The 20,423-nt window shown below is 44.2% G+C and overlaps 1 protein-coding gene across 1 annotated transcript in view; it reads right to left on the bottom strand.

Moving 5' to 3' along the window:
* The window catches only part of COL21A1 (collagen type XXI alpha 1 chain), a 614,795-nt gene that overhangs the window by 59,210 nt on the left and 535,162 nt on the right, over positions 1-20,423 (bottom strand). The window contains exon 20 of the mRNA XM_077290009.1: positions 18,497-18,550. Within this exon, the coding sequence (XP_077146124.1) occupies positions 18,497-18,550 (54 nt within the window). The remainder of the gene's footprint in view (positions 1-18,496; positions 18,551-20,423) is intronic.

The raw sequence follows: 20,423 nt of genomic DNA, 5'->3' as shown, positions 1-20,423 counted from the left end.
TATATTGGTCTGCTTTTCATCTGCAAGCGCCTCTGCAGGCGGTGTTTTTTGAATCCTTTTAGGGGGTTTTCTGTTAGGTCCCTTTGTTGAGACCTTTCCCCATGTGGTTTTATATCACTTTTTTGGGTGGCTTTTTTTTGATTTGTACTTTTATATTATCTTAGTAAAAGTTACGTTTTAATTCCACTTGTGCTGTATTGAGTTAATTGTTCTAGTGGTTACATCTGTGTTGCTCATCTATATACAGAGTTATTTGCTATTTTTTGTACATCCTGAGAAAGAAAGAAAGCACTGGTGAACTCAATAATGCAAAAAGACCTGGGCGCCCACGGAAGACAACAGTGGGGGATGATCGTAGAATAATCTCCATGGTGAAGAGAAACCCCTTCACAACAGCCAACCAAGTGAACAACACTCTCCAGGAGGTAGGCGTATCAATATCCAAATCTACCATAAAGAGAAGACTGCATGAAAGTAAATACAGAGGGTTCACTGCACGGTGCAAGCCACTCATAGGCATCAAGAATAAAAAGGCTAGACTGGACTTTGCTAAAAAAACATCTAAAAAAGCCAGCACAGTTCTGGAATAACATTCTTTGGACAGATGAAACCAAGATCACCCTCTACCAGAATGATGGCAAGAGAAAAGTATGGCAAAGGCATGGTACAGCTCATGATCCAAAGCATACCATATCATCTGTAAAACATGGTGGAGGCAGTGTGATGGCTTGGGTATGCATGGCTGCCAGTGGCACTGGGTCACTAGTGTTTATTGATGATGTGACACAGGACAGAAGCAGCCGAATGAATTCTGAGGTATTCAGAGACATACTGTGTGCTCAGATCCAGCCAAATGCAGCCAAACTGATTGGTCGTCGTTTCATACTACAGATGGACAATGACCCAAAACATAAAGCCAAAGCAACCCAGGAGTGTATTAAAGCAAAGAAGTGGAATATTCTTGAATGGCCAAGTCAGTCATCTGATCTCAACCCAATTGAGCATGCATTTCACTTGTTAAAGACTAAACTTCAGACAGAAAGGCCCACAAACAAACAGCAACTGAAAACCACCGCAGTGAAGGCCTGGCAGAGCATCAAAAAGGAGGAAACACAGCGTCTGGTGATGTCCATGAGATTAAGACTTCAAGCAGTAATTGCCAACAAAGGGTTTTCAACCAAGTATTAAAAATGAACATTTCATTTAAAATTATTGAATCTGTCCAATAACTTTTGGTCCCTTTAAAAACAGGGTGGCACATGTTAAGTAGCTGAAACTCCTTAACCCTTCATCCAATTTTAATGTGGATACCCTCAAATGAAAGCTGAAAGTCTGAACTTCAACTGCTTCTGAATTGTTTTGGTTAAAATTCATTGTGGTAATGTCTATAACCAAAATTAGAAAAATGTTGTCTCTGTCCAAATATATATGGACCTAACTGTATATACACATAGAATAGGTATATATACATATATATATGTCAGTGAGACACCTATATATGTATATTTATATTTAATGCAGCGCAAGATAGCATTAAAGCCGCTAATTCAATTACCGGCTTTTCATTTCTCCTTCCCAAACCCGACAGGATATGAGACATGGTTTACATACAGTAAACCATGTCATATCCCCCTTTTTTTTGCATATTCCACACTACTAATGTTAGTAGTGTGTATGTGCAAAATTTCGTATGTGACAACATACAACATATGTGTTGTATGTGACAACCAGCAGGGGGCGCATCACCGCGACTGAAGGTAACTATAGGTCATTGACCTACATTTCCTTCATTCCCCGGGGCTTACAAGCACGAGCACAGCTGCATTAGCAGGGCTCCTGCTTGTAAAATATTTTAACCCCTTCAGATGGATTACCTCGTGGGACGTGACATGTCATCTGAAGGTATGTATATTGTTGGTTTATTATTTTTCCAAGCGAGGGTCATCACATGGTTTGAGAGCAATAAAATATTAAAACAACCTGTGTGTTTATTTCATTAAAATACTTTTTAATCATGTGTGTGTGTGTTTTTAACCCTTTCATACAATTGGATTAATAATGGATAGGTGTCATAATTAGTGTTGAGCGATACCGTCCGATACTTGAAAGTATCGGTATCGGAAAGTATCGGCCGATACCGGCAAAGTATCGGATCCAATCCGATACCGATACCCGATACCAATACAAGTCAATGGGACTCAAGTATCGGACGGTATTCCTGATGGTTCCCAGGGTCTGAAGGAGAGGAAACTCTCCTTCAGGCCCTGGGAACCATATAAATGTGTAAAAGAAAGAATTAAAATAAAAAATATCGCTATACTCACCTGTCCGACGCAGCCGGGACCTCAGCGAGGGAACTGGCAGCGTTGTTTGTTTAAAATTTGCGCTTTTACTTGGTTACGTGAATTCCCGGCTTGTGATTGGTCAGGGCGGCCATGTTGCCGGGACGCGGACCAATCACAGCAAGCTGTGACGAAATTACGTCACGGCTTGCTGTGATTGGTCCGCGTCCCGGCAACATGGCCGCCATTAACCAATCACAAGCCGTGACGTCACGGGAGGCTGGACTTGCGCACTTTTTAAAAAACGCGCGTGTCCAGCCTCCCGTGACGTCACGGCTTGTGATTGGTTAATGGCGTCCATGTTGCCGGGACGCGGACCAATCACAGCAAGCCGTGACGTAATTTCGTCACGGCTTACTGTGATTGGTCCGCGTCCCGGCAACATGGCGCCGTGACCAATCATAAGCCGGGACGTCACTGGAGGCTGGACACGCGCGTTTTTTAAAAAGTGCGCAAGTCCAGCCTCCCGTGACGTCACGGCTTGTGATTGGTTAATGGCGGCCATGTTGCCGGGACGCGGACCAATCACAGCAAGCCGTGACGTAATTTCGTCACGGCTTGCTGTGATTGGTCCGCGTCCCGGCAACATGGCCGCCCTGACCAATCACAAGCCGGGAATTCACGTAACCAAGTAAAAGCGCGAATTTTAAACAAACAACGCTGCCGGTTCCTTCGCTGAGGTCCAGGCTGCGTCGGACAGGTGAGTATAGCGATATTTTTTATTTTAATTCTTTCTTTTACACATTTTTACATTAATGTTGTTTCGATACCGATACCCGATATCACAAAAATATCGGATCTCGGTATCGGAAATTCCGATACAGCAAGTATCGGCCGATACCCGATACTTGCAGCATCGGAATGCTCAACACTAGTCATAATTGATGCCTCTCCATTATTAACCTGGCTTAATGTCACCTTACAATAGCAAGGTGGCATTAACCCTTCATTACCCCATATCCCACCGCTACACGGGAGTGGGAAGAGAGTGGCCAAGTGCCAGAATAGGCGCATCTTCCAGATGTGCCTTTTCAGGGGTGGCTGGGGGCAGATGTTTTTAGCCACGGGGGGGCCAATAACCATGGACCCTCTCCTGGCTATTATTATCTGCCCTCAGTCACTGGCTTTACTACTCTGGCGGAGAAAATTGCGCGGGAGCCCACACCAATTTTTTCCGCGATTTAACCCTTAAATTTAATAGCTACAGCGCCGAAATTTGGCACATACACACTACTAACATTAGTAGTATGGAATATGGAAAAAAAAGGGGGATATGAGATGGTTTACTGTATGTAAACCATGTCTCATATCCTGTCGGGTTTGGGAAGGAGAAATGAAAAGCCGGCAATTGAATTAGCGGCTTTAATGCTATCTTGCGATGCATTAAATATAAATATACATATATAGGTGTCTCACTGACATATATATATGTATATATACCTATTCTATGTGTATATATCTACTCTATTCTAACCTGTCAGTGTGATTTTACTGTACACAGCACTGATTTGCCGGCTTTTCAAAGGACACCGGTGCGTAAAAATCGGACAGCAATACGGATGTCATACGGATGTCATATGGATGTTGCGATTAAAAAATCGCATGACACTCGCATGACAATCGCACGATTTTCCTCCGTTTTTTCGGTCCGTTAATCGGACCGTTTTGTCTCTCGCATGTGGAAATGAGCCCTAAAGGAGACTTCTTTCTCACACATAGGGCCCTGTGCATCAAAGCTTTCATGCAAGAAGTCTTCACAACTTGGAGCTGCGCCTAAGTTTTGTTACTTCGGGCATCTCATGGCTGAGCTGGGGAGGAATGGGGGCATGGTGACTGCCCCTCATCAAATTAATGACTAGTGATGATGTTTGATACACTACAAATCTTACTCCAGCAAGGGCTGCGGTAGGAATTGTGGCAAGGCACACACAGAGGTGCATGCCTCTTTTCTGATGTTTTTCATTGCATTCACCTCTTCATGAATTTCTTATTAAGACTGGCATGAACAACATCAATCTTGATGAATCAGGTCCATATAGTGCAAAGTAAACCGGAAATTCTGAATAGCCATCAGCTGACTCAAAAGTGGAACAGAACAGAGGTGGATACCTGACAATAAACTAATACACCGAGGCTATGTGCACACGTTCAGGTTTTTTCGAGTTTTTTTCGCATTTTTTCGCGATAAAAACTCATTAAAAACGCATACATTATGCATCCTATCATTTAGAATGTGTTCTGCACGTTTTGTTCAAATGGTGCGTTTTTTTCCACGAAAAAAACGCATCGCGGTAAAAAAAAGCAGCATGTTCATTAATTTTGCGGATTTTCCGCGTTTTTCCCGCAATTCTATGCATTTGGAAAAAAACGCACAAAAAATGCACAAAAAACACGTCAAAAACGTGGTGAAATCGCGGTAAAAACACATGTGGATTTCTGGCAGAAATGTCCGGTTTTTGTCAGGAAAATTTCTGCCAGAAATCCTGACGTGAGCACATAGCCTGACACTACACTACCATTTTCCCAGGTTTAGCTATTACATTTTTTTACAGATGTGCTTCCTTATAGAGTACCAGTCATTTAAGCCAACCTTTCAGAAAAGGTTGTCATGTGTGTGCAGCGCCCCAGAGTCCTGGTCGTTGCAGTAATGTCGCTCTGCCACTAAGGGGAGTGATGTTACGTCTGATGGCACTGAAGGAGTTCATCTGACCAGGTATCACAGACACCAATACACTTCACAGTCTGGCCTCTAGGGGGAGCTAAGGGTTCTATGTATTAGGCCACTCCTCACAATCTGGTAAAACTGGGGGTTAGGCAGAAAGTTAGACAGAAGCTGACTGGGAATCGAACAGGCAACACCCTGTGGCAGAGGGTGTTGCGGGGAGAGACTCAGGGGGGTCCCTGTCAGGGGTGGGATCCTGACAGAGGCCTAGCGAACAGAGAGAACGTTACGGGACCGCGCCTGCACGAGATAGCGGCGGTACCCCAAGAAAGGACAAGAAGCGAGGTTCATTGTGCTTCTGTCTAACTTTCTGCCTAACCCCCAGTTTTACCAGATTGTGAGGAGTGGCCTAATACATAGAACCCTTAGCTCCCCCTAGAGGCCAGACTGTGAAGTGTATTGGTGTCTGTGATACCTGGTCAGATGAACTCCTTCAGTGCCATCAGACGTAACATCACTCCGCTTAGTGGCAGAGCGACGTTACTGCAACGACCAGGACTCTGGGGCGCTGCATGTGTACCTAAGAAAAAATACAATTTTTGATTATTATATGACATGTATCCAGCACTTTTCACCAGTTTTTCCCTCTGCAGGTTCTATCTTCAACATGCATTTCTCTCTGAATTCATGGGCAGAGACTAGCTGCTATGATTTCAGCTAGAATCAGGATATCTGTTCTTATTTCCATAAATAGCACTCAGAGAGCAGTAGCAGCAGCATGAAAGACATTATACAGCAAAACTCAGCTGTGTGGCTGTGAATACAGTTGTGGGAGAATCTAAATAATTTAATAGAAAACTGCTGCTTCATCTGTGTGTGTGCTTCTCTGTCAGTGTATCACTCTTCTCCTTACTTCTTCTATCACTCCCTCCCCTCTATATGGAATATAAAAACAGGTGTAATCTGACACGTCTCTGTTCTGGCACTCCATCTTGCTTTGATTTGATCTGTTTTTGTTGTTTGTTTATTTGTTTTTAAAGCTGAGGAAGAGCTCAAGAGGCAAGAGAGGAACAAGTGGTTCATGAGTAGGGAAAGAAGGAAATATCTCCAATAAGATGTATTCCAAATTTTTTTTATATTCACTTTTACTATTAATTTATGCAAAGTTTGTCAAAATGACAGTGAACATTTACTTCAATGTGAGAAACATTGATAATCTAATTGCTAAAGGTAAAGCAGTACTACATACATTGTATACGCACCGATTTCTTGCACCCTGTTGAAAGGTTATGTTGTTTTCAAGATTAGAAAAAAGTACCAGCACCAGTACAAGTTAAAACAACATGCAAGTTAAAAACAACATGTAATTGTATAACATCTTTATACAATTACTTTCTGTGCCCATTAGCTTCTGTTGTAAATTTAAAAAAAAATAAGTTATCAGAGTAAAATAAGCCTGCAACATAATTACTTCCCGTTCCCAGTTTGCATATTAGGCCGGAGACACACTGCTGCGAGATACGGCCGAGTCTCGCTGGTTAAAAGCAAGCTGTGGCACCTGCACTCAGGAGCGGAGCGTGCAGCTGCATAGCAATACATGGAGCTGCACGCTTTGCTCCGGAGTGCAGGTGCCACAACTTGCTTTTAACCAGCGAGACTCGGCCGTATCTCGCACCAGTGTGTCTCGGGCCTTAATCATAATATATTTGTATTGGGATGCCTTTCTGCTTTTATGCTATAGTTCAAAAATATGATGCGAACCAAGCCTTTTGCTTCCTCTGGAACCATTAAGAAATAATATATACTGTATTTTCATTCCATAAGGATCACTACATTTTATTCCTCTCATTTTCTTTTTCTTGAATAGCATACATATTGTAAATTTATGGTCATGTTACACACTTAGAAAGAAATACAGTGGCATGTAAAACTTGGGAACCCCTGGTCAAAATTACTGTTATTGTAAACAGTTAAGCAAGATGAAGATTAAATGATCTCTAAAAGGGAGATTTTTGTGCTAAGATAACTTTGACCAAGATTTCAGACCTTAATTAGCATTTTAGAATTATGGCTTGTTCACTATCATCATTAGGAAAGTCCAGGTGATGCAAATTTCCCAGCATTATTGTTAGGGCTAGCGGAACGCACCGAGTAAATATAAATGTTTTATTGAAACAGATGCGTTCGCAGCCCGGGGTCCACCGTGCAGGAAAACCTGCTGCTAGGAAACGGCAGCACTATATGGCGGTATGAACCAGCTCTGTTAGCTTCGCAGAGCAGCCGAGAAAGCAAAGCTCTGTGCCCTGTTAACTTTCACAGAGGCACAGGCTAACTACCCAAATTAGAGCAGTCAGTGGTCATTGTCATGATCTCTGCAAGCAGAGATCATAGCAAGCCTATAGAGGGACAAGCTCTCGGAAGATGGAACTATACTGACCATGAACTAAGCCTGCCGCGCAACTAGAAATAGCCAGGTAGCATTTCCTATTTATTGCTAGATGCCCAGCTCTGGCCTAAGACCTAAATAGCTAGCAGAGGGAAATATAAGACCTGGCTCACCTCTAGAGAAATATTCCAAAGAAGACAGTAGCCCCCCACATATAATGACGGTGAGTTCAGATGAAACAACAAACGCAGCAGGAAAATAGTCTTAGCAAATTTGAGGTCCGCTTACTAGATAGCAGAAGACAGATAGTATACTTTCATGGTCAGCAGAAAAACACTAACAAAACACCATCCAGAGATTACCTTAAACTCTGGCATTAACTCATAACGCCAGAGTAGCAATCCCTGATCAACGAGAGCTTTCCAGACACAGTAACAAAACTTCAGCTGTGAACTGGAACAAATAGGCAAAACGAAACATGGACAAAAGTCCAACTTATCTAGTAGTTGTCAGAAGCAGGAACAAGCACTGAGAGGCATCAGATAACATTGTTGACCGGCAAGAAACCACCAGAGAAATGAGCTTAAATAGCGACACCCACTACTGATGGAAACAGGTGAAACAGGAAAGAGGATGACAAGTCCAATTCCACAAGCGGCCACCGGGGGAGCCCAGAATCCAAATTCACAACAGTACCCCCCCCTCAAGGAGGGGGCACCGAACCCTCACCAGATCCACCAGGGCGACCAGGATGAGCCCTATGGAAGGCACGAACAAGATCAGAAGCATGAACATCAGATGCATTGACCCAAGAATTATCCTCCTGGCCGTAACCCTTCCACTTGACCAGATACTGGAGTCTCCGTCTGGAAACACGAGAGTCCAAAATTTTCTCCACAACGTACTCCAACTCACCCTCAACCAACACCGGAGCAGGAGGCTCAACTGAAGGTACAACAGGTACCTCATACCTGCGCAATAACGACCGATGAAAAACGTTATGAATGGAAAAGGACGCAGGGAGGTCCAAACGGAAAGAAACAGGATTAAGAATCTCCAATATTCTATAAGGGCCGATGAACCGAGGTTTAAACTTAGGAGAAGAGACCCTCATAGGGACAAAACGAGAAGACAACCAGACCAAATCTCCAACACAAAGCCGAGAACCAACACGACGATGACGGTTGGCAAAACGCTGAGTCTTCTCCTGGGACAACTTCAAATTGTCCATAACCTGCCCCCAGATGTGATGCAATCTCTCCACCACCGCATCCACTCCAGGACAATCCGAGGATTCCACCTGACCGGAGGAAAATCGAGGGTGAAACCCCGAATTACAGAAAAACGGGGACACCAAGGTGGAAGAGCTGGCCCGATTATTGAGGGCGAACTCTGCCAATGGCAAAAAAGCAACCCAATCATCCTGGTCAGCAGAGACAAAACACCTCAGATATGTCTCCAGGGTCTGATTAGTCCGCTCGGTCTGGCCATTAGTCTGAGGGTGAAAAGCAGATGAAAAAGACAAATCTATGCCCATCCTAGCACAGAATGCCCGCCAAAATCTAGACACAAATTGGGTACCTCTGTCAGAAACAATATTCTCAGGAATACCGTGCAATCGGACAACATTCTGAAAAAACAGAGGAACCAACTCAGAAGAAGAAGGCAACTTGGGCAGAGGAACCAAATGGACCATTTTAGAGAAACGGTCACAGACCACCCAGATGACAGACATCTTCTGGGAAACAGGCAGATCCGAAATAAAATCCATCGAGATGTGTGTCCAAGGCCTCTTAGGAACAGGCAAGGGCAACAGCAGTCCGCTAGCCCGAGAACTACAAGACTTGGCCCGAGCACAAATGTCACATGACTGCACAAAGACTCGCACATCTCGTGACAGGGAAGGCCACCAGAAGGATCTTGCCACCAAATCCCTGGTACCAAAAATTCCGGGATGACCTGCCAATGCAGAAGAATGTACCTCAGAGATGACTCTACTGGTCCAATCATCCGGAACAAACAGTCTATCAGGCGGACAACGATCCGGTCTATCCGCCTGAAACTCTTGCAAGGACCGCCGTAGATCAGGAGAAACGGCCGACAAAATTACTCCCTCCCTAAGGATACCTGTGGGTTCAGTATTACCAGGAGAGTCCGGGTCAAAACTCCTAGAAAGGGCATCTGCCCTAACATTCTTAGAACCCGGTAGGTATGACACCACAAAATTAAAGCGAGAAAAAAATAAAGACCAGCGCGCCTGTCTAGGATTCAGGCGCCTGGCAGTCTCAAGATAAATCAAATTTTTGTGGTCAGTCAATACCACCACCTGATGCTTAGCCCCCTCTAGCCAATGGCGCCACTCCTCAAACGCCCACTTCATGGCCAAAAGCTCCCTATTCCCAACATCATAATTCCGCTCTGCGGGCGAAAATTTGCGAGAAAAGAAGGCACAAGGCCTAATGACGGAGCAGTCGGAACCTTTCTGCGACAACACTGCCCCAGCTCCGATCTCCGAAGCGTCAACCTCAACCTGAAAAGGCAGATTCACATCAGGCTGACGTAACACGGGGGCAGAGGCAAAACGGTGCTTAAGCTCCTGAAAGGCCTCTACAGCATGAGGGGACCAATTAGCAACATCAGCGCCATGTCTGGTCAAATCAGTCAGTGGTTTAACGACATCCGAAAAACCAGCAATAAATCGGCGGTAAAAGTTGGCAAAGCCCAAAAATCTCTGAAGACCCTTAAGAGAGGAGGGCTGAGTCCAGTCACAAATAGCTTGCACCTTGACGGGATCCATCTCAATGGAAGAGGGAGAAAAAATATACCCCAAAAAGGAAATTTTCTGGACCCCAAAAACGCACTTAGACCCCTTCACACATAAAGAATTAGACCGCAGAACCTGAAAAACTCTCCTGACCTGCTGGACATGAGAGTCCCAGTCATCAGAAAAAATCAGAATATCATCCAGATATATTATCATAAATTTATCCAGAAAATCGCGGAAAATATCATGCATAAAAGACTGGAAAACTGAAGGGGCATTAGAAAGACCAAAAGGCATGACCAAATACTCAAAGTGGCCCTCGGGCGTATTAAATGCGGTCTTCCACTCATCCCCCTGCCTGATCCGCACCAAATTATACGCCCCACGAAGATCAATTTTAGAGAACCACTTAGCACCCTCTATACGAGCAAACAAATCAGTAAGCAATGGCAATGGGTATTGGTACTTAACAGTGATCTTATTCAGAAGCCGATAATCAATACATGGTCTCAAAGAGCCGTCCTTTTTTGAGACAAAGAAAAACCCAGCTCCCAAGGGAGAAGAAGATGGACGAATATGTCCCTTTTCCAAAGACTCCTTTATATATTCCCGCATAGCAGCATGTTCCGGCACGGACAGATTAAACAAACGACCCTTTGGATATTTGCAACCCGGTATCAAATCTATGGCACAATCGCACTCACGGTGCGGAGGTAACGACCCAAGCTTGGGTTCGTCAAAGACGTCTTGATAATCTGAGAGGAACTCAGGGACTTCAGAGGGAATGGACGACGAAATAGAAACCAAAGGTAAGTCCCCATGAATACCCTTACATCCCCAGCTCAACACAGACATTGCTCTCCAGTCCAAGACTGGATTGTGAGACTGCAACCATGGCAATCCCAGTACCAAATCGTCATGTAAATTATACAGCACCAGGAAACGAATAATCTCCTGGTGATCCGGATTGATACGCATGGTTACTTGTGTCCAGTATTGTGGTTTATTATTAGCCAATGGGGTGGAGTCAATCCCCTTCAGAGGAATAAGAGTCTCCAAAGGCTCTAAATCAAAACCACAACGATTGGCAAAGGACCAATCCATAAGACTCAGAGCGGCGCCAGAGTCAACATAGGCGTCCGTGGCAATGGATGACAAAGAGCAAATCAGGGTTACAGACAAAATAAACTTAGACTGAATGGTGCCAATGGAAACAGACTTATCTAGCTTCTTTGTACGCCTAGAGCATGCTGATATAACATGAGTAGAATCCCCACAATAGAAGCACAATCCATTCTTCCGTCTAAAATTCTGTCGCTCGCTCCTGGACAGAATTCTATCACACTGCATACTTTCTGGCGTCTTTTCCATAGACACCGCCAGATGGTGCACCGGTTTGCGCTCCCGCAGACGCCTATCAATCTGAATAGCCATTGTCATGGACTCATTCAGACCTGCAGGCACAGGGAACCCCACCATAACATCCTTAACGGCATCAGAGAGACCTTCTCTGAAAGTTGCCGCCAAGGCGCACTCATTCCACTGAGTAAGCACAGACCATTTGCGGAATTTTTGGCAGTAAACCTCAGCTTCGTCTTGCCCCTGAGATAGTGCCATCAAAGTTTTTTCTGCCTGAAGTTCCAAATGAGGTTCCTCATAAAGCAAGCCCAAGGCCAGAAAAAACGCATCCACATCGCGCAACGCAGGATCCCCTGCTGGCAATGAGAAGGCCCAATCTTGAGGGTCACCCCTGAGCAAGGAAATCACAATCCTAACCTGCTGAGCAGGGTCTCCAGCTGAACGAGACTTCAGGGACAAATAAAGCTTACAATTATTTCGGAAATTCTGGAAGCTAGCTCTATTCCCTGTGAAGAACTCCGGCAAAGGAATTCTCGGCTCAGATACTGGAGCATGTACCACAAAATCTTGTAAATTTTGTACTTTCGTGATGAGATTATTCAAACCCGCAGTTACACTCTGAAGATCCATTATTGTCAGGTGCACACAGAGCCATACAGAGATTAGGAGGAGAGAGAGAAAAAAGACTGCAGCAAGGCAAACTGGAGGAAAAAAAAAAAAAAAAAAAAAATTCCAGCAGACTTCTTATAACTCTCCTTTCTCAACCTGGGTCTTAAACACTTTACTGGCCGGTCAAACTGTCATGATCTCTGCAAGCAGAGATCATAGCAAGCCTATAGAGGGACAAGCTCTCGGAAGATGGAACTATACTGACCATGAACTAAGCCTGCCGCGCAACTAGAAATAGCCAGGTAGCATTTCCTATTTATTGCTAGATGCCCAGCTCTGGCCTAAGACCTAAATAGCTAGCAGAGGGAAATATAAGACCTGGCTCACCTCTAGAGAAATATTCCAAAGAAGACAGTAGCCCCCCACATATAATGACGGTGAGTTCAGATGAAACAACAAACGCAGCAGGAAAATAGTCTTAGCAAATTTGAGGTCCGCTTACTAGATAGCAGAAGACAGATAGTATACTTTCATGGTCAGCAGAAAAACACTAACAAAACACCATCCAGAGATTACCTTAAACTCTGGCATTAACTCATAACGCCAGAGTAGCAATCCCTGATCAACGAGAGCTTTCCAGACACAGTAACAAAACTTCAGCTGTGAACTGGAACAAATAGGCAAAACGAAACATGGACAAAAGTCCAACTTATCTAGTAGTTGTCAGAAGCAGGAACAAGCACTGAGAGGCATCAGATAACATTGTTGACCGGCAAGAAACCACCAGAGAAATGAGCTTAAATAGCGACACCCACTACTGATGGAAACAGGTGAAACAGGAAAGAGGATGACAAGTCCAATTCCACAAGCGGCCACCGGGGGAGCCCAGAATCCAAATTCACAACAGGTCATGCATGCATACAAAACTCCTCGCCGGAGGTGCCAGCATTCTAGGGGTTTATTTCAGCCGGGTCCCTGAATACATTCAAACACAATCTCCTCGCCGGAGGTGCCAGCATTCTAGGGGCTTATTTCAGCCGGGTCTCTGAACACATACAACCACATGACCACACTGGCGCAAAGCACATAACTTGAAAAGACACTAGCGCATGGCTGTGCGGCCATGCGAGCCTTAAATAGTGGCAGCACGTACAGGACCTTCCTAGAAGGACCAATGAGAGGCTGCTACAGAGCCTGCGCACCTACAGGACCTTCCTAGAAGGACCAATAGAATTGACAGCAGTATCTGAACATGTGACCCTCGATCTCCACTGAGAGATCTTACTCTGGGCATGCTCAGAACGAGGAAAGCAGGACTTAGTCCCAGCAGCATCTGCTCGCCGCTGCCCAACACTGGCCTCAATGGCAGAAGCAGGAGAGGCAGCAGCACCTCTTTGCACAGAGTCACCATGAGCGAGACGCTGGGACCGATGTCTCCGCTGAGCAGGCTCCACTGCAGCAGGAGAAGAATGGGAGACCGCAGCAGAGATGGACTGAGATTCCCCCTGTGCAGAGGCGGGAACTCGACCCCTAACAATTATTAACACAAATAGTGGAAGTCAAGAAAAGGTCTGGAAGACGAAGCAAAAATTCAGTGAGAGCTGCTCGAAGGATTTCTAGAGAAACAAATCAGAACCCCCGCTTGACTGCAAAAGACCTTCAGAAAGATTTAGCAGACTCTAGAGTTGTGGTTAGTGTTGAGCATTCCGATACTGCAAGTATCGGGTATCGGCCGATACTTGCTGTATCGGAATTTCCGATACCGAGATCCGATACTTTTGTGGTATCGGGTATCGGGTATCGGGTATCGCAACAACATTAATGTAATAATGTGTAAAAAAGAGAATTAAAATAAAAAATATCGCTATACTCACCTGTCCGACGCAGCCGGGACCTCAGCGAGGGAACCGGCAGCGTTGTTTGTTTAAATTTCGCGCTTTTACTTGGTTACGTGAAGTCCCGGCTTGTGATTGGTCAGGGCGGCCATGTTGCCGGGACGCGGACCAATCACAGCAAGCCGTGACGAAATTACGTCACGGCTTGCTGTGATTGGTCCGCGTCCCGGCAACATGGCCGCCATTAACCAATCACAAGCCGTGACGTCACGGGAGGCTGGACATGCGCGTATTTTGAAAAGCGCGCGTGTCCAGCCTCCAGTGACGTCCCGGCAACATGGCCGCCATTAACCAATCACAAGCCGGGACGTCACGGGAGGCTGGACATGCGCGTATTTTGAAAAGCGCGCGTGTCCAGCCTCCAGTGACGTCCCGGCAACATGGCCGCCATTAACCAATCACAAGCCGGGACGTCACGGGAGGCTGGACATGCGCGTATTTTGAAAAGCGCGCGTGTCCAGCCTCCAGTGACGTCCCGGCAACATGGCCGCCATTAACCAATCACAAGCCGGGACGTCACGGGAGGCTGGACATGCGCGTATTTTGAAAAGCGCGCGTGTCCAGCCTTCAGTGACGTCCCGGCAACATGGCCGCCATTAACCAATCACAAGCCGGGACGTCACTGGAGGCTGGACACGCGCGCTTTTCAAAATACGCGCATGTCCAGCCTCCCGTGATGTCACGGCTTGTGATTGGTTAATGGCGGCCATGTTGCCGGGACGCGGACCAATCACAGCAAGCCGTGACGTAATTTCGTCACGGCTTGCTGTGATTGGTCCGTGTCCCGGCAACATGGCCGCCCTGACCAATCACAAGCCGGGACTTCACGTAACCAAGTAAAAGCGCGAATTTTAAACAAACAACGCTGCCGGTTCCCTCGCTGAGGTCCCGGCTGCGTCGGACAGGTGAGTATAGCGATATTTTTTATTTTAATTCTTTATTTTACACATTAATATGGTTCCCAGGGCCTGAAGGAGAGTTTCCTCTCCTTCAGACCCTGGGAACCATCAGGAATACCGTCCGATACTTGAGTCCCATTGACTTGTATTGGTATCGGGTATCGGTATCGGATTGGATCCGATACTTTGCCGGTATCGGCCGATACTTTCCGATACCGATACTTTCAAGTATCGGACGGTATCGCTCAACACTAGTTGTGGTACATTGTTCTACTGTTCAGAGACACCTGCAAAAATATTGCCTTTATGAAAGAGTAATCAGAAGAAAACTTCTACTGGGTCATCACCAAAAAAAAATCAGATTCAGAAGCTCAAAATAACATCTAACAAACCTGATGCATTTTGGAAACAAGTCATGTGGATCGATGAGGTTAAAACAGAATTCATTGGCCACAATGATCAAAGGTATGGCTGTAGAAAAAAGGGCACAGAATTTCAGGAAGAGAACATTTTACCAACCATTAAGCATGGGGGTTGATCAATCATGCTTTGGGGTGGTTTTGCAGTAAATGGTACGAGGAACATTTCACAAGTAGAGGGAAGAATGGATTCAATGAAATTTCAACAAATTCTTGATGTAAACAACACTGTCTGTAGTAAAGCTGAAGTTGAATAGAGGATGGCCTCTACAAATGGATAATGATCAAAATCCACAATAGACTACCTCAAAAGGCTCAAAATGATGGTTTTACAATGGATCTCACAGTTCCCTGATCTGAACACCAGTGATTGAAAATTTGTGGCTCGACCTCAAAATAGCAGTGCATGGAAGACAAACCCGGGAATCTCACAAAACTGGAAGAATTTTACAAGGAAAAATGGATGAAAATATCTTAAAAATGAATTGAATGACTATTGTCTGGCTACAGAAACTGATTACAAGCTGTGATACTTACAAAACAGGGTGCCACTAGGTACTAACCATGCAGGGTGCTCAAACTTTAGCATCTGCCCATTTTCCTTTTTGTAATTTTTAAACATACATATATATAATCACTTTTACAGTACATATGTATATATATGTGTATGTATATTTGCCTAAAATACAAAGGAAATGTGTCATCTTTAACTTTAAGCCTTTTAGAGATCATTTCATCTTCAACTTGCTTAACTGTTCACAATAACAGTAATTTTGACTAGGGGTTGTGACGGGGTGTACGGCAGAGCACGAAGGGACAACAGGCCGAGGGACGATCCAACGAGATTTATTAAAGCAGGGAGCATACAACATCAAATATCCATAATGTCCTTCAAGTCCACAAGAAGTTCACAATAAGTCCAAGTAAAGAAACAGATCTGGAGGTGCTTTCCAGTAATCCCGCACCCGATAAACGAAACAATAGTCCTACAACGAGTCCAACAGATCCACCACAATCACACGGATACCGATTGCTTCCTCAGACAGCTTCGGTTCCTTCTCTTCCAGTATCCAACACACAACTGACTAGATCACACATGGGTCTCTTGTCTGTGCTCGTGGAAAGGAGACAGGTTACTTACATAATTACATTAGAGTCCAGGAATGCAATTGTTGGGGAAAGAGACATATTGTTACAGGTGAACTCCCAGCACAAGAAAATACATAAATTACAGCTAATGGAAACCAGAGAACAGTAAGGGTACTGTCACACAGTACAATTTTGATCGCTACGACAGTACGATTCGTGACGCTCTAGCGATATCGTTACGATATCGCAGTGTCTGACACGCAACAGCGATCAGGGACCCTGCTGAGAATCGTACGTCGTAGCAGATCGTTTGAAACTTTCTTTCGTCGCTGGATCACCCGCTGACATCGCTGGATCGTTGTGTGTGACACCGATCCAGCGATGTGTTCGCTTGTAACCAGGGTAAACATCAAGTAACTAAGCGCAGGGCCGCGCTTAGTAACCCGATGTTTACCCTGGTTACCAGCGTAAACATAAAAAAAACAAACAGTACATACTCACATTCCGGTGTCTGTCCTCCGGCGTCTCAGCTTCTCTGCACTGTGAGCGCCTGCCGGCCGGAAAGCGAGCACAGCGGTGACGCGGTGACGTCACCGCTCTGCTTTCCGGCCGCTGTGCTTACACAGTGGAGAGAAGCAGAACGCCGGAGGACAGACACCGGAATGTGAGTATGTACTGTTTGTTTTTTTTACGTTTACGCTGGTAACCAGGGTAAACATCGGGTTACTAAGCGCGGCCCTGCGCTTAGTAACCCGATGTTTACCCTGGTTACCCGGGGACTTCGGCATCGCTCCAGCGCCGTGATTGCAACGTGTGACCGCAGTCTACGACTAATCATACGATGCTACGACGTCACGAATCGTGCCGTCGTAGCGATCAAAATTGCACTGTGTGACAGTACCCTTACATACATCAAATGGCATATTATGCAAATACAGGACAGGGCAAAAGTACATATCATGACAGGGGTGCCCAACTTTTTACATGCCACTGTATGTAGGAGCATACAAAAATACAGTTTGTAAGAGTTTAAAGGGAGTTTGTCACCACATTTGCCCTATCTAAACCATTAAAATCTGCATACAGTTTATAGACTGCTGAAAAAAATCCTACCTGTATGTCTCATATCAGATGCCTTGAAGTGGAGAAATCATCTTCTATTCTTTACGTAAATGACCTCTTCAAGGCTATGGGTAGTCTGTTGCATGGAAGATAACTCAAGAGCTTATTTTAAATAAAAGGGGAGTTGCCAGAGTGATTCAAGTAACTAACACAGTAACACAGAACAGGAAAACTGAAATTTGTCTTCTTGCAAACAGATTTTTTGCAGCTCTCTGAGCTCTGTTGTATTGTAACAATATTGCATCCCTGTCTGCCTGTGAGATGAAATATGAAGATGATAGTATCCTGCAAATGTGTCAGGTATAATGACTCACAGCTCTAAAGTGAGATTAAGAGAGCAGGAAATGGCCATTACACAGGACACTAGTATCACCCCCTTTATGTAAAATAAGCTCTGGAGGCAGTTATCTTACAAGCAGCATTCTCCTCATAGCCTGGAAGACGTATTTTACATAAAGTGATAAAAGTTGATTTATCAACAACAAGGCATCTGATATGAGGCATATCACTCTTTTCAGAAGTCTATAACCCTAGTGGCCATATTAATAGTTTAGACAGGTCAAATGTGGTGACAGATTCCTTATAAGCATGGAGAGTCAACGTTTAAAGGGGTTGATAATTTATCTTTATTTTAATACATTTTTTAGAACATGATTTTAGGGAATTAGATAACGAATATTATAACAGGTTCTCAGATTGTACTTGTTAGTGCTCCTCTTACCAACAAGATAGATAATGGAGGAGTATATAACCAGGTCTGTCTACTAGCCTTCTCCAATCGAAAAAGAGATTTCCCATATGCTGTTTTTCAGCTGGAGCAAACTGACGGACATGTCTAGTTGGTCTGGTCTGAGCTAGCAAGTTAGAAGTTATCCTCAACACATTTGCTAAAATAAAAAAATAGAGGATTAACCACTTTAATGTACTGTATATAGAACATATAAACATACCTTTACACCTAATGAACCAGCTTTTCCAGGTATTCCAGGATCACCTTTATTTCCCTGTGAAAAATCGGATTTCTTTATTTAGTTTTGTTTTTAGAGTAATGTAAAATTATAGTCATATTATAAAGAAGATTGAACTGCATCTTAACCCCTTAAGGACCAGGGGTATTTCCATTTTTGCGTTTCCACTTTTTGCTCCCCTTCTTCCCACGGCCATAACTTTTTTATTTTTCTGTCAATATGGCCATGTGAGGGCTTGTTTTTGTGGGACGAGTAGTATTTTTGAATGGCTTCATTGATTTTACCATATCGTGTACTGGAAAACAGAAAAAAAATTCCAAATGCGGTGAAATTGTAAAAACAGTGCAATTCCCCAATTGTTTTTTGGATTTTTTTTTACCATGTTCACTAAATGCTAAAACTGACATGTCAATATTATTCTCCTGTTCATAGACCACAAACACGTCTAGGTTCATTTTTATTTAAGTGGTGAAAAAAAATCCAAAGTTTGAAAAAAAAAATGTTGCCATTTTCCGAGACCCGTAGTGTCTCCACTTTTCTGTATCTGGGGCTGGGTGACGGCTTATTTTTGTGCTCTTGTGCACCGATCTGACATTTTTATTGATACCATATTGGTGTGTATACGATTTTTTGATCACCCATTATTGCATTCTATTACAATGTTGCAGCGACCAAAAAAAGTAATTCTGGCGTTTCGATTTTTTTTTCTCGCTAGGCCGTTTACCACTTGGATTAATTATTTTTATATATTGATGGAACAAGCGATTCTGAACCCAGCTATACCAAGTATGTGTATAGTTGATTTTTTTTGCTTTATTTTGAATGGGGCGAAAGGGGGGTGATTTGAACTTTTAAATATTTTTTATTTTTTTTATATTTTTAAAAACATTTTTTTTTACTTTTGGCATGCTTCAATAGTCTCCATGGGAGACTAGAATCTGCCGTAAACCGCTCATATCAATTTGGCAGTGACAACGATAGCAGTCTGCAGGAGACCTCTGGATGTCATGCCAACCCATCGGTGACCAGCGATCACGTGACGGGCGTCGCCAATGGGCGGATTTCTGGCGTGATTGCCAGAAGCGCATGTTAAATGCCGCTGTCAGAGTTTGATAGAGGCATTTAATGGGTTAAAAGCCGTGGGAGGACCGCAGTTCCACTCGTGGCTGAAAGGGGCACATGACAGCTGATCAGATCACTTGTCATGTGATAGAAAAGGTGCAGGCTTATTTTCCCACGACACTCGCGCTGATGTTAGAAAGGTGAAGTGAGTTCATTGGGCGTGAACTCGCAGGATCTGCCAGATGGCACCGCAAGCAGGAGAACTTTCTTATGCTAGCAGTGCCATCAGATAGGTAATAGGAGTTCACAGAGAGACATTGAGCACACGGTGTCTGCTGGATGACAGGCTGCATAGTCGCACCATGCAACCATGCAGCCTCCCATCTAGATGTAGCAGAGCTGGACCTGTTGTGGGACAAATGGATTAGCAGCATCTCTGCGGAAAGGTGAGGAATATTGCTTTTTTCACCTCTTTTGCAGATGATGAGGGCATCGGTGGAATGGGTGAGGTCATAAGTATGGTTTAATTAAGATTATTAAAGGAGTCTGTGTCATTCTTTCAATTAAAATACTTTTTTCTGGGTGTCTTGTGTTTTCTTACAATGTGACTACTGTACTGTGTACAGTTCTGGTCTCCGGTGTATAAGAAAGACATAGCTGCACTAGAGCGGGTGCAGAGAAGAGCGACCAAGGTTATTAGAGGACTGGGGGATCTGCAATACCAAGATATGTTATTACACTTGGGGCTATTTAGTTTGGAAAAACAAAGGCTAAGGGGTGATCTTATTTTAATGTATAAATATATGAGGGAACAGTACAAAGACCTTTCTAATCATAGACCTTAGAC

The sequence above is a fragment of the Ranitomeya variabilis genome, chromosome 2, assembly GCF_051348905.1.
Source record: "Ranitomeya variabilis isolate aRanVar5 chromosome 2, aRanVar5.hap1, whole genome shotgun sequence".
Classification (NCBI taxonomy): domain Eukaryota; kingdom Metazoa; phylum Chordata; class Amphibia; order Anura; family Dendrobatidae; genus Ranitomeya; species Ranitomeya variabilis.
Note: the sequence above shows the minus strand (reverse complement) of the source record. Positions and strands in the feature narration are given on the sequence as shown.